Below are 15675 nucleotides of genomic sequence, written 5' to 3' on the forward strand. Positions count from 1 at the left end.
AAAAAACTTGTGAACTCAATGTAGAACAGTCTGACTACATCAGATAAGAGTGGCATTTCAACACATCCATAATACAATAAAATAAAACACTTAAAAAAAAAAACAAGAAAAAAACCTTAGTCAACATGAAATGGCCTTCGCAACCCATTTTACTGTGTAATATTTTAGATTGAAACAACATACTCAACAAGAAAAATGACGTAAGTTAAGACTCAGTTTTATCCATCAAGAATTGATTGAATCATGAAAGTTGGACTTTCTAGACCAGATTGAAGCCAGACCTGAATATGGTTAACATTATGCAATAGACTGCAAGATCATGTTGATATCAGCAGAAGGGGAGAGTTGTTTGGAAGCTGTGAAATTGATATTTTCATTAAATATTATTTTATACACTACTAGATTTTAAAAGTTTGGGGTTGGTAAAAAAAAAAAAATTATACACACACACACACACACACACACACACACACACACACACACACACACACACACACACACACACACACACACCAGTTAGGCATAACATTATGACCAGTGAAGTGAATAACACTGATTATCTCTTCATCACAGCACCTGTTAGTGGGTGGGATATATTAGGCAGCAAGTGAACATTTTGTCCTCAAAGTTGATGTGTTAGAAGCAGGAAAAATGGGCAAGTGTAAGGATTTGAGCGACTTTGATAAGGACCACAGACCTGTCAGGGTGCCCATGCTGAACCCTGTCCACCATCGAAAGCGCTAACAGTGGGCATGTGAGCATGAGAACTGGACCACGGAGCAACGGAAGAAGGTATCCTGGTCTGATGAATCATGTTTTCTTTTACATCACTTGGATGGCCGGGTGCATGTGCATCACTTACCTGGGGAACACATGGCACCAGGATATAGGGAAGCAGTATTCCCTGGTTGCGGTGGCCTCTACGCCCTGCCACAAAGCAAAAATGGTTCAGGAATAGTTTGAGGAACAAAAAAACGAGTTTGAGGTGTTGACTTGTCCTCCAAATTCCCCAGATCTCAATCCAATCGAGCATCTGTGGGATGTGTTGAACAAACAAGTCCGATCCCGATCCATGGAGGCCCCACCTTGCAACTTATAGGACTTATAGGATCTGCTGCTAACATCTTAGTGCCAGATACCACAGCACACCTTCAGGGGTCTAGTGGAGTCCATGCCTCGATGGGTTAGGGCTGTTTTGGCAGCAAAAGGGGGACCAACACAATATTAGAAAGGTGGTCATAATGTTATGTGTGTGTGTGTGTGTGTGTGTGTGTGTGTGTGTGTGTGTGTGTGTGTGTGTAATATATATATATATATATATATATATATATATATAGGTGCTGGTCATATAATTAGAATATCATCAACAAGTTGATTTATTTCAGTAATTCCATTCAAAAAGTGAAACTTGTATATTATATTCATTCATTACACACAGACTGATATATTTCAAATGTTTATTTCTTTTAATTTTGATGATTATAACTGACAACTAAGGAAAATTTCCAAAGATTGGACTGCAGCTGGAGTCAGTGCTTCAAGATCCACTACGCACAGACGTATGCAAGACATGGGTTTCAGCTGTCGCATTCCTTGTGTCAAGCCACTCTTGAACAACAGACAGCGTCAGAAGCGTCTCGCCTGGGCTAAAGACAAAAAGGACTGGACTGCTGCTGAGTGGTCCAAAGTTATGTTCTCTGATGAAAGTAAATTTTGCATTTCCTTTGGAAATCAGGGTCCCATAGTCTGGAGGAAGAGAGGAGAGGCACACAATCCACGTTGCTTGAGGTCCAGTGTAAAGTTTCCATAGTCAGTGATGGTTTGGGGTGCCATGTCATCTGCTGGTGTTGGTCCACTGTGTTTTCTGAGCACAAATATTGAGTTTTAGAGCACTTCATGCTTCCTGCTGCTGGCCAACTTTATGGAGATGCAGATTTAATTTTCCAACAGGACTTGGCACCTGCACACAGTGCCAAAGCTACCAGTACCTGGTTTAAGGACCATGGTATCCCTGTTCTTAATTGGCCAGCAAACTCGCCTGACCTTAACCCCATAGAAAATCTATAGGGTATTGTGAGGAAGATGCCAGACCCAACAATGCAGAAGAGCTGAAGGCCACTATCAGAGCAACCTGGGCTCTCATAACACCTGAGCAGTGCCACAGACTGATCGACTCCATGCCACGCCACATTGCTGCATTAATTCAGGCAAAAGGAGCCCCAACTAAGTATTGAGTGCTGTACATGCTCATACTTTTCATGTTCATACTTTTTCAGTTGGCCAAGATTTCTAATAATCCTTTCTTTGTATTCGTCTTAAGTAATATTATAATTTTCTGAGATACTGTATTTGGGATTTTCCTTAGTTGTCAGTTATAATCATCAAAATAAAAATAAATAAACATTTGAAATATATCAGTCTGTGTAATGAATGAATATAATATACAAGTTTCACTTTTTGAATGGAATTAGTGAAATAAATCAACTTTTTGAAGATATTCTAATTATATGACCAGCACCTGTGTGTTATATATATATATATATATATTATATAATATATAGTCAAAAACAGTAATATTGTACATATACTGTATATTACATATATTGTAATATACAGTCAAAACAGTAATATTGTTAAACATTACAAAATAAAATAACTGTTTTCTATTTTTATACATTTTAAAATGTAATTTATTCCTGTGATGTAAAGTTGAATTTTCAGCATCAGCAGCAGTCTTCAGTGTCGCATGATCCTTCAGAAATCAGTCTAATATGCTGATTTGAAAACTGATGCATTTTCAGGTTTATTTGACAAATAAAAAGTTGAAAAGAATGTTTTTTTAATTTGAATTAGATTTTTTAACAATGTTATTGTCACTTTTTATAAATGCATCCTTGCTGCATGTGTAACGTGACAGCCCCCAAAATAAAAGTTTAAGCAAAATAATTAAAATGGGAACCAGACAGGATTAAGCCTGTCAAAAAAAATTAATTACAACAAGATAGCTCAAAGGAAAAACCTCTGGTTACATAAAACAATAATAACAACAGCTGTCTTTTCCCACAACAATGCTTTGATTGAATATAAAGCTATATAAAAGAGCCACAACCATGACTAATCAGGTTAGGTATTGTTGGTTATGTGTATTACTATAGTAAATATAGAGTTATACACGGTTTGATTTCATGTATAATAATTTTCTTATTTAAAGTGAATCAAAGTTCAAAATGAAAAAGTTGTTTGTTTGCTTTCTGAAATGGCAGTGTGTGAGTGCAGGGTCTAATTTTGGAAGTTCACAGGCGTCAGACAAACAGGCTTAAAGGGTCGTAGTTCCCTCTAATTGCAGCATTTACACACACGTGCCATTATACACACTCATAATTATACACATCAACACACAGCCATGAAACTCACTAAATTATACATCTATGCAGTATCACAAGCTTTTAATAAACATCAAAACACACACACTCTTGTCTCCCCACTGAGCAGATAAATAATTACAACCGTCTCTATCTTTATACACACACACACACAAAGAGAGCTTGCTGACTTGTGTATGACCTTGCAATCAGCAGCAACACAACTTAAACCTGAACACACATACTGTATTCACACTGACAGAAATGGGAACTTTTATTAGAAAAGGTTGGATCAGAGTGCAATATCTAGAGCTGTTCAGCTGGGGATCAGAGTCTGAGGACTAATCTGTGTCTCGGTGACGGAAAGAGATAGCAGACAGGGGGTTGAAAAGAGACTGATGGATGAACAGATGGCTGGATAGGTGCAGTTTTTTAACCCACATAGAGTTGAAAGGACCCGTCGCTCTCTTAAATTATCAAAACCTGCCGCTGACTCAGATGAGAGACATGCAGAGAGAGGGAAGAGTTTTGAGTTGCTCTGGAGTTTCCAACTGGGTGAAATTGGCTGGAATATGTTCAGCAGTTGGGGGGGGGGGGGGGGTTCCTAGCTATCTCTGTAGGACTTATTTATTCAGTTAAGACTAGAATAACACTATTAATGCTTGCTTGCAAAAACCCATTCACAGTGTGTGAAATGTCTCATCTCGGAGGCCCTGATTTTGATGAATGAAAACAGAAGCAGGGAGAGACATGATTTGGAGGAAGTGCAGTGAATGAAAGTGTGTGGGTGATTTGGTGTTTGTTAACTATTAGCTGAATCAACAGCTTTGCTGGTTTCTAGGACACACAAATAGAGAACCGCAAAAAAGAGACAAACTTATTTCAGTTAGTTGCCAAGACAACATTTTTCAATTTTAAATGTAAGTTTTTCATCTAATATTTATATTGTTTTAAGCTTTATTTTAATTACCAATAATTATTTTAATAGTTTTAATTTCAAACAGTATTAATGATAACAACACTGGAATTGATGTGCCGATGCGTGAGCATGAATGGATGGATGGAAGTTTGACAGATGGGCAAATGAATGAGGATGAATGGATGGCAATGGATTGATAGTTTGATGAACATATTTTAAATCATGTGTTTATCTCTGATAGGTGCAGACTGTCTCATGGGCGTGTATCTGCTTTTCATCGGTGCCTTTGATATCAAGTATTGCGGCGAGTACAACCGCCATGCTCAGATATGGATGGAGAGCCTGTCCTGCCAGCTGATTGGCGCTCTGGCCATGTTGTCCACAGAGGTATCCGTCATGATGTTGACCTACATGACAATAGAGAAGTACCTGTGCATCGTCTTCCCATTCCAGCATTACCGTGCTGGACGAAAACAGACCCTCTGCTCACTGACCTTCATCTGGCTGCTAGGATTTATCATTGCCGTTATTCCCTTCTGGGATAAACAGACATTTGGGAATTTTTATGGGCGGAACGGAGTGTGTTTCCCACTTCATTCAGACCAGACAGAGAAACCTGGTGCCAGATGCTATTCTACAGCCATCTTTCTCGGTGAGAGCGGAGGGCACTGGAGTGTGCAAATTTTGCACTGTATGTTTGAGACCTGGATAGGCCAGTGTGTGCATGTGTGTGTTTGTGTCATTCTCTGGATGTCACTCAGCTTTGCAGCATTATTTAACAATTTTCCTGAATTTCCCCAGAGATTCAACAATGCTGTTACAAAAAGCTTTAATAAAATAAACTCAGAAAAAGATCCTCCCTGGTTGCACCCGCCACCAGTCAGTCACTGAACTCAGCAAAAAAAAAACAATGTTCTTAAATACTATTTTTCTCGTTTTCAAACAAAAATAGCTAAACATCCTCAAAATGTGCTAAATTATCTAAAATATAAAGGCCTGTTTTTGAATTAATAATGAGTAAGAAAGAATAATTATAAATAGAATTATAAAAATAATAATAATAAAAAAAAATAATAATAAAATATTGCTCCCCAAAGTAGATGTCTCATTTTGAGGATGTTACAGTAATTGTTTTTACTGTAAAAACACTAAGTCATGCAACACTGCACCAATCCAACCACAAAAGAAACAAAAAAATGTAAATCAAAATATGCAGCTAATGTGCAGTATAAAAAGGCTAAATTGGTTTTTTGCTTTATGTTACTGAAGATTTATGTCTGTGTTTCTCCGTCAGGTCTGAATCTGCTGGCTTTCGTGATGATCGTATTCTCCTACTCCAGTATGTTCTACTCTGTCCAGAAAACGGCGAAGACAGCGCGGCAGACGGTATTTGATCGGGAAGTCACTATTGCAAAGCGATTTTTCTTCATTGTGTTTACTGATGCCATGTGCTGGATCCCCATCTTCCTCTTGAAGATACTATCACTGCTAAGAGTACACATTGCAGGTAAGCAAACACATGTGATCACCAGCTAATACGTTTGAGAGAACACACTGACAGGTTATTATGAATATGTAATTGCTGTGACCGCAGTTTGGCTGTACATTAGCTAATGATCTTAATGAGGCAACTCATTCATGTTATATGGTGAAACAAGACTTGTGTATTCTGAATTGCTGCTTTGCTTGATTTCAAGTCAATAAAACTGCAAATCCCCTGATTTGTTCTTGTGGATCTGCATGTTCAATGGAGGATTTACAGAGCTTTAAAATCCGATCTGATGTCTGCTCCAGTAGATATTGATTTTACTGTCTTACTTACTTTCTTTTTTTCTTCCTTTTGCTTTGTGAACTTTATCACATTGCACAATTGCATTTACACAACTACAACTGACAATTAAACACATACATCCACAAAAAAACAATATTAAACACTGTCAGAAAAAAACTGTACCTGTAGGTGTACAACAGCTTGTCATTGGGGCAATTCTCTTTAAAGGACAAACTGGTATATACCCCTAAAAGGTACAAACTGGTACACTAGTGTATCTTTAGATCTTTAGAGTAATACAGGTTAGCACATACCATATGGTATACAGCAGAAGTACAGATATACAGTTGCAAGAAAAAGTATGTGAACCACTTGCAGAATCTGTGAAAATGTGAATAATTTTAACAAAATAAAGGAGATAATACAAAATGCATGTTATATTTTATTTAGTACTCTCCTGAGTAAGATATTTTACATAAAAGATGTTTACATATAATCCACAAGACAAAAAATAGCTGAATTTATTAAAATAACCCCATTCATAAGTATGTGAACCATTGATTCTTAATACTGATACTAATACTGAATGATTTTGAGATCTGTCTTTTCACACTGAGGACAATTGAGGGACTCGAACACAACTATTAAAAAAGGTTCAAACATTCACTGATGCTCCAGAAGAAAACACGATGCATTGAGAGACGGGGGTGAAAACTTTTGAACAGGATGAAGATGTCCAAATTTTTCTTATTTTGTTTAAATATATATATATTTTTTAATTTAGTACTGCCCTTCGGAAGCAACAGAAGATACTTTCATGTTTCCCTGAAGACAAATTAAATACAATTTACCTTGATCTTCAAATTTCAAATGTTTTCACCCCCCATCTATTAATGCGTCATGTTTCCTTCTGGAGCATCAGTGAATGTTTGAATCTTTTTTAATAGTTGTGTTCGAGTCCCTCAATTGTCCTCAGTGTGAAAAGACGGATCTGAAAATCATTCAGTCACTGTTGTAAAGGGTTCAAATACGCAAAAGATGGTGGAAAACTGAAGAATCTGCAGGAGCTGGAGGATTTTTCTGAAGAACAGAGCTCAGTTCCCTTTCGATACTTCACTCGTACTGCGTATGGGGAAAGGTCTCCCTTTTTCCCCGCTGCTGAAGCCTTTTTCAATAACGCAGTGTAACTGCACCGTCATTGGTTCACTCATAGACAAGTTGTTGAACCAATGGCGGCGCGGCATAGCTGCGCGGCCTATGGCGACAAAGCGCGCGAATATTCCCGCCGAAATGGGCGGGGTATAGGGCTATATAAGCAGGCGTTTCGCCATAGGATTTCAGTGTTTTCTCCTTCAGCGACGACATCTACTTCTCTTCGCTGATCTCCGCCTGAAGCCGAAGAAGCTCGCCGCCTTCTGCTCTCGCCGCCGTCTGAAGAGGCTCCCGCAGCGGACTCGCCTGGACTCGCCGGTGGAAGAAAGCGCCGGCGCCCTCGCGGACTGCAGCTTCTAGCGCCGTCGCCGAGCCGCCGCCTCCCGCTTCCCGCTTCCGGCCGCTTCCTGTGCGTCCCCTGCCGCCATCCGGCGCGCCGCCTGAGAGCTTCATCCGCGGCTTAAACGCCGCTCTAAAAGAGCGATTTTCAGCGGTTTTCACCGCTCTAAGAGCTTCCGCGGCCCTCGCCGCTCTAAAAGAGCCACCCAATTGCCGTTTTCACGGCAGCGGCGTCTCACGATGCCCCGCCACTCATGTGGTACTTGCAGGGCCCCCCTGCACGACGACGATGGACACAGCGAGTGTGTCGCTTGCCTGGGCAAGCCCCACGCAGACGGCGCGCTCGCTGGAGACTCATGCCCGCACTGCGAGTGTATGAGTCTCGCTTCCCTGCGCTCGCGGGTCGCCTTCTTCACTGAGGGCGATCTCGCCGCTCGCGCCCTCCCGTCTCCTTCCTCCCGCGAGCCGGCGAGGAAAAGACAGCGGGGTAGAGCGACTCAGCGCCAGGAGTTGAGCGAGCTCACGCCGGCCCAGCCCCCGCGTGCCTCGCCCTCTCCTCCCAGGGAACTCTCTCCCGTTCTGTTCTCTCGCCCTGAGCAGCGTCCCTCCGCAGAAGCGAGTGACCTCGTCTCATTCGGGGAACAGACGACGAACAAGACGACTCCATGTCTCTTGCGGCTTCCGAAGCGGAAGGATGGGCTGGCGAGCCGGAAGACCCCGCTCCACCGCCTCCCTTGGAACCCATCGAGCATGGCCAGGGCATGGATGCCGAGCTCTTCCGCATCCTGTCTAGGGCCGTTGAAGAGCTGGACCTCGAGTGGGCCCCTCCAGAGGAGCCGTCTCGCAGCCGCCTGGACGAATGGTTTCTGCCAGGCCGCCGCCAAGCACCTCGCCAGCGTTCAGCGCCCTTCTTTCCTGAGGTCCACGAAGAGCTGACGAAGTCGTGGCGCGCTCCTTACTCTGCCCGCCTCCACACTACGCACCGCTCCGCCCTCACCGCCGTCGACGGCGCCGAGGAGAAGGGATACGAGCACTTGCCACCCCTAGATGAAGCGGTGGCTGCTCACCTCTGTCCTCCCGCGGCTGTGGGTTGGAAGACGAAGAGGGCCCTTCCTTCCAAGCCCTGTCGGACCACCTCTACTCTGGCTGGACGGGCTTACACCTCGGCGGGCCAAGCTGCCTCTGCGCTCCACACCATGGCCATATTTCAAGTATTCCAGGCCAAACTCCTCCGCTCTCTGGATGAGTCTGGAATCGACGCGCCAGCCTTCAAAGATCTCCGCAGCGCCACGGATCTTGCCCTGCGAGCTACGAAGGCTACGGCCCAGGCCATCGGTCGTTCCATGGCCAGCCTGGTCGTGTTGGAGCGCCACCTGTGGCTCAACCTAACGGAGATCAAAGACCTAGACAAGACGGCCTTCTTAGACGCCCCGGTCTCGCCTTCTGGTCTCTTCGGGCCTGCAGTGGATGGCTTCACTGAGCGCTTTACTGCCGCGCAGAAATCGTCTCAGGCTATGAGGCATTTCTTGCCTAAGCGCTCCAGCTCCGCTTCTGCGTCTAGCCGCCCCAGGACTGCGCCGGCTCAGCAGAACAAACCAGCCCCACCTGCAAAACAGGCAGCGCCGCCCCAGGAGCATCGCCAGCGCTCGCGCCCTGCGAAGCGCCCTCCCTTCCCGAGGCGCCAGGGACCCCGGCCCAGGATTGTGCTGGACCCGGTGCCTCCGAAGTCGTCCTGATTCGTCGGACAGGAAGAGGATGGGGGACCGTCCCGTTATGACCGGACCACCCCAAAAGCTCCCACGAGTAATTTCCCCTCCGCCTCGTTTATTTCCGGGTGTGGGAAACAAACTCCAAGTGACAGCTGGGCCCACACCTGTTGCGCCCACTCCAAACGCCGTTTTCACGGCGAACAAATTTTTACCTCATCACAAAAAGAGCAAATTTCCTCTTCCACCCCTCGCGGTGTACGACCCTCTCAACGACGGTCTGTCACCCAACATTATTCAACCCCTAGCCACTCGGGCCGAGGCCTGGCAGGCCATCCCCGGTGTGTCAGAATGGGTCATGGGGATCGTAAACCAGGGCTACTCGCTCCAGTTTGCACGACGGCCCCCCCGCTTCGCTGGGGTGCTTCAAACATCGGTCAATCCGGACGACGCTCATGTCCTCCGGGCCGAAGTCATGTCGTTGCTGGAAAAAGGAGCTGTGGAAATGGTTCCTCCGTCAGAGAGCGAGACAGGCTTTTACAGCCGCTACTTTCTGGTCCCCAAAAAGGATGGCGGTCTCAGACCCATCCTAGACCTCAGGCTTTTGAATCACTCCCTCATGAGACGGAAGTTCAAAATGCTGACGCTGAAGCAGATCCTCGCGCACATTTGCCCCGAGGACTGGTTCTGCTCGCTGGACCTGAAGGATGCGTATTTTCACATCCAGATAGCCCCCCGTCACAGACGATTCTTGAGATTCGCATACGAAGGGGTGGCATACCAATATACGGTCCTGCCCTTCGGGCTGTCTCTGGCTCCCCGCACTTTCACCAAGTGCATGGACGCGGCGCTTTCCCCTCTGAGACAGATGGGAATCCGGGTTCTGAATTATCTCGACGACTGGCTCATCTTAGCCCGTTCGCGAGACGAGCTGGAACGCCACAGATCCGTGCTCCTCAGCCATCTACAATGCCTGGGTCTCAGGGTCAACTTAGCCAAGAGCTCGCTATGCCCCACTCAACGAATCTCGTTTCTGGGAGCAGTTTTCGACTCGGTCCGTATGACGGCAGTAGTCTCGCCAGAGCGCGCCCTGGCAATTCAGCAGCTCACGGCATCTGTCACGAACAAAGCCTATCTCCCTCTGAAGTTTTTCCAGAGGCTGCTAGGGCTGATGGCTTCCGCCTCCCCGGTGCTGCAGCTAGGCCTTCTTCGGATGCGGCCTCTTCAGTACTGGTTGAAGTTCCGGGTTCCTCCCAGCGCATGGCGGCACGGCCGCCTATGTCTCAAGGTCAATCGGGCCTGTCTTCTAGCCCTGAAACCTTGGATGGATCCAGTATGGTTCCAGCGCGGAGTCCCTTTACAGGCGGTCTCACGGAGGACGGTGCTCTCAACAGACGCCTCCAACTTGGGCTGGGGCGCTGTGTGCGAGGGCAGACCGGCCTTCGGCTCGTGGAGCCACGAGGAAAGCCATCTACACATCAACTGTCTAGAGATGCTAGCAGTGATGAAAGCCCTTCAGTTCTTTCAGGCTTACTTGACGGGACGTCATGTTCTAGTTCGGTCAGACAGTATGACGGTGGTGTCATACCTGAACCACCAAGGCGGTCTTTCGTCCAGCCGCTTATGCGCTCTGGCGAAACGTCTGCTGGAATGGGCTCTTCCGAGGCTTCAGTCGCTCAGAGCGACTCATGTTCCTGGCAGGAACAATCTGGGTGCGGACATGTTGTCACGGAGCAACATCCCCTCCGACGAGTGGATGCTCCACCCCCAAGTGGTCCTCACGATCTGGGAGTTCTTCGGGAAGGCAGAGGTAGACCTCTTCGCCTCAGAAGACAACTCTCATTGCCCAACATTTTTCTCGAAGGAAGTAGATGCTCTGGCCCACACATGGCCCAGCACGCTCCTTTATGCTTTCCCTCCGATCGCACTGATCCCCCAGGTCATCAGGCGTATCAGAGAAGACCAGCACAGAGTCCTTCTGGTGGCCCCGCTCTGGAGGAACCAGGTTTGGTCCTCAGAGCTATTCAGGCTCTCTCTAAGAGCCCCGTGGCCGATTCCCCTGAGACGGGACCTCCTCTCTCAGGCAAACAGAACAATTTGGCACCCACAGCCGCAGCTCTGGGCTCTGCACCTCTGGTCCCTCGATGGGAGCCGACTAGCCTCCCCGAGGACGTCCTAAATACCATTTCTCAGGCTAGAGCCCCGTCTACGAGGCGCCTCTACGACCAGAAGTGGTCAGTCTTTGTTGATTGGTGTTCAACACGCAACATAGACCCTGTGGAGAGTGACGTATCTTCCATACTGTCTTTCCTCCAAGAACGCTTGGAAATGGGGCGCTCCCCTTCCACGCTTAAGGTTTACGTAGCAGCCATTGCAGCGTTCCACGCTCCTATTGCTGGCCAATCAGTGGGACGAAACGGGCTTGTGATCCGTTTTTTGAGAGGTGCTAGGCGTTTGAATCCTCCTCGCCCTCTCACTATTCCCTCCTGGGACCTCTCGTTGGTCCTCAGGGCCTTGAAAGGAGCCCCATTTGAACCAATGGGTTCAGCCGACCTCAGGCCCCTAACGCTAAAAACCGCTCTGCTACTAGCACTAGCATCGGTAAAGCGTGTTGGCGATTTGCAGGCCCTCTCCGTGAACCCTGCATGCCTCGAATTCGGGCCTGGTGACTCTAAGGTCGTTCTGAAACCTAGGCATGGCTACGTCCCTAAAGTGCTCTCAACTCCGTTTAGAGCTCAGGTCATCTCGCTCTCTGCTCTTCCTCCCTCGGCGGACGAACCAGAGCTGCAGCTACTCTGCCCAGTCAGGGCATTGAGGACCTACATAGACCGATCACAGTCTTTCAGACAGTCGGATCAGCTCTTTGTTTGTTTTGGCGGCCGCACCAAAGGGTCTCCGGTCTCGAAACAACGCATTTCCCGTTGGATAGTGGATGCTATTAACCTGTGCTACTCCTCACTGGGCACTAATTGCCCCATAGGAGTCAGGGCCCACTCCACTAGAGGAATGGCTTCCTCGTGGGCTTGGTCCAACGGAGTTTCCATCCAAGACATCTGTGAGGCGGCCGGCTGGTCTTCGCCGTCCACCTTTGTCAGGTTCTATCACCTCGATGTCCCGACCTTACAAGCTCGGGTCCTGTCGGTGTGATTAGCGGCCTCCAACAAGTCCCGCTTCACGCCACCATAGGAAGTATCTTCCTTCAGTGTAACCATGGGTTCGGTTAGGCTTTGCCTCCGCTTGTCCTTTTGGCCCCCCTCTGGGTTGGCCAAATGCAAGCTATATCGTTCCCAGCCGTGGCACGGCGTGGTTGAATTCGTTCCCCATACGCAGTACGAGTGAAGTATCGAAAGGGAACGTACTCGGTTACTAACGTAACCTCGGTTCCCTGAGATACGGAACGAGTACTGCGTCACTTGCCGTGCCACGAGGCTGCGGCTCAGGGTCGTCGCTTCAGTCGATTGACACTGAAATCCTATGGCGAAACGCCTGCTTATATAGCCCTATACCCCGCCCATTTCGGCGGGAATATTCGCGCGCTTTGTCGCCATAGGCCGCGCAGCTATGCCGCGCCGCCATTGGTTCAACAACTTGTCTATGAGTGAACCAATGACGGTGCAGTTACACTGCGTTATTGAAAAAGGCTTCAGCAGCGGGGAAAAAGGGAGACCTTTCCCCATACGCAGTACTCGTTCCGTATCTCAGGGAACCGAGGTTACGTTAGTAACCGAGTACGTTTAACTGCTCAGAACAAACAAGAGACTCATGAAGAACCATCACAAAACAAACAAACAGTCGTAGATCATCCAGGTAACCACACACAGTATTAAGAATCAGTGGTTCACATACTTATGAATGGGGTTATTTGAATAAATTCAGCTATTTTTTTGTCTTGTGGATTATATGTAAACATCTTTTATGTAAAATATCTTATTCAGGAGAGTACTAAATAAAAAATAACATGCATGTTGTATTATCTCCTTTATTTTGTTAAAATTATTCACATTTTCACAGATTCTGCAAGTGGTTCACATACTTTTTCTTGCAACTGTATCATTTCAGATTATTTAAAGGCAGAATCGATCTTGTCTACTGGCATTTTGTTCATTAAATAAATTAAAAGAATATTATTTAATTGTATTTCTTTTTAACTAGTATGGTATCTTTTCTAGGGGAATTGAAGTTCTTAGGGTGTGTTCACACTTGTAGGTTTGGTTCAATTAAAACAAACTCTGAGTCATTTTCATTTTTTTCCCTTTATGCTGAATCTTTTAAGTTTGAATTTAGCTATAACTGTATACTCCTTGTAAAAATATGTTTACAACGTTCATTTACGAAATATGCGAGTGATGCCAGTAGCCGGTCTGAGCAAAGAGGCACATTTTTATTCGTAGATGGCTGAGGAGCTGAAACCTCGGGCACAGAGAGGATTAGACATTCAACCGCCATGAGCACGCATGAACACTTATCAGCTAGAATGGCTTTGCAGTTCTTCCCTTGGACAATACGGTTTAATCTAGACTTTCTTTTCCCTTTCTCTCTGTCTCCTCCAGGTACCATCATTCTGTGGGTGGTGATTTTTATCCTTCCAATAAACAGCGCCCTGAACCCCATTCTGTACACTATCACAACCAGCGCTTTTCAGCAGAGACTCAAACAGTGTCTGAAATATCGCTGCCAGCAGACTAACTGACACAAACACACACTAGTATGCATAAACACATGCTCTGAGATTAATATTCCATGTGGAATAAAATGTTAATAGATGACAGGATAATGACACACACACACACACACACACACACACACACACACACACACACACACACACACTGCTCTCATCTTCAGCACAAGCTAATAAGGCTTATTATAGCCTGCAGGGGAGAATAAATGAGAGCAAACACGACCACATTAACCAGCAGACCATCATAAACAATATATACTTATGCAATTAATATGTAATACCAAGCCTTATTTGAAAAACAACAAAAATTACACGCAAACCTAAGAAACTTCAGTACTGCCATATAGACCTGGAGCAGTGCATGCGTACGCAGGGAGAGCCAAACTCTGCGGCTGTCAGAGAAACAGGCAGGAAGCGGTTCAGGACGGACCCGGTGGGCTGAGGATTGGAACCCTTCCGACTGATTTAATTGAATTTTTGTTTGCTTGTGTGAATGTGTATGGAAAACAAAGAGGCAAAGATGGCAGTTGCATACTGTCAGGATAGAAAATGTCAAGACCTAAAACATATATGTGGAGAGAATTCACAATGAAAGATCACTCTAAATCCAATCACAGCACTTAATCCATGAAAAAGACAAAGAATTATTATGGTGTTCACGTTGGTATGTCAAATGACAAATTTGTTCCAGATTGCTGTTATTAAGATTACATGACTTTTATTGTGTGAGTCTATTATTTATGAAACTCACGGCTTTCATTTGTCTGCTGTAATTTGTCAGTTGTCTAAAATATGTAAAATGAATGTAAAACTCAAATAACTGCAATGAATAAATTATAATTATTTCATTATATTTCATTACACACCTGTTTGGCAGCACTAACTCCTTTTCCTTTGCTCTGGCATATTTTATATCTTTCCACAAAATCAGCTTTTACAGAATGTCTTTTAAGAAAAACTTAAGATTTTGAATTAAGAAGTTCCCTGGACCCCACAGTCTTACTAAAATAAATCCCAGGACAGTCATCTGTTTACTGAGCTGGAAGGTTTGGGGTTAGACTTTGTTTAGTCTCAAAGTCTGACAACATAGTCTGGTCCAAATTTTAATGTATTCTGTTCATAAACTGTTCACACAGAACACATTCTTGCATATAAAAATGTAATTGTTTTTTTTTGTTGTTGTTGTTGTTGTTGCATGCACTAGACCAGGGTTCTTCAATTATGCGGGTCCACTGTCCTGAAGAGTTGAGCTCCAATTCTGATCAAACACACCTGAACAAGCTGATCAGCATCTTCAATTTTACTTGAAAATTACAGGCAGGTATGTAAGCTCGGGCTAAAAAACACAAAAACACCCTCGATGACCAGTCCATCGCCAGGCAATTGACTCTTTCCAATTCACCTGCATGTCTTTAAATTGTGGGAGAAATTTTACTTGCTTACTTTCCTTTCAAAGATGTTACGCCACTAACCAACAAATTATGGCAAATCCAGTGATTATTTCATTCTCAAAAGCAGGGCGTTCCCAGAACATTCTCAGAACGTCCCCACTGGTGTTAAGGACGTTGTCTAGTAACGTTCCCAGTATGTTCACAGACGGTCACGATGTGGAGTTCTTTTAGGGTTTGGGGGACGTTATTTGGTGGATCTTCACAGAACATTCAGGATGTTCTCTGAACGTTTAGGGAACCATACTTTATTTGGAAATGTTCTCAGAATGTCCCTGCTGCCCTTGTCAAAAAATT

The 15675-nt window shown here is 45.2% G+C and overlaps 1 protein-coding gene across 4 annotated transcripts in view; it reads left to right on the top strand.

Moving 5' to 3' along the window:
- The window catches only part of rxfp2l (relaxin family peptide receptor 2, like), a 53923-nt gene extending 39085 nt beyond the window's left edge, over nucleotides 1-14838 (top strand). For 3 of the 4 annotated variants that reach the window (XM_048187026.1, XM_048187027.1, XM_048187028.1), the window contains exons 16-18: nucleotides 4523-4933; nucleotides 5576-5788; nucleotides 13800-14835. In XM_048187026.1, coding sequence (XP_048042983.1) covers nucleotides 4523-4933; nucleotides 5576-5788; nucleotides 13800-13939 — 764 coding nt within the window. In that variant the 3' untranslated portion in view covers nucleotides 13940-14835. Of the gene's footprint in view, nucleotides 1-4522; nucleotides 4934-5575; nucleotides 5789-13799 lie in introns of all 4 variants that reach the window. The other variant, XM_048187025.1, reaches the window with a different exon arrangement.
- The last annotated feature ends 837 nt before the right edge of the window (nucleotides 14839-15675 follow it).

Source organism: Megalobrama amblycephala, linkage group LG4 (genome assembly GCF_018812025.1).
Source record: "Megalobrama amblycephala isolate DHTTF-2021 linkage group LG4, ASM1881202v1, whole genome shotgun sequence".
Taxonomy (NCBI): domain Eukaryota; kingdom Metazoa; phylum Chordata; class Actinopteri; order Cypriniformes; family Xenocyprididae; genus Megalobrama; species Megalobrama amblycephala.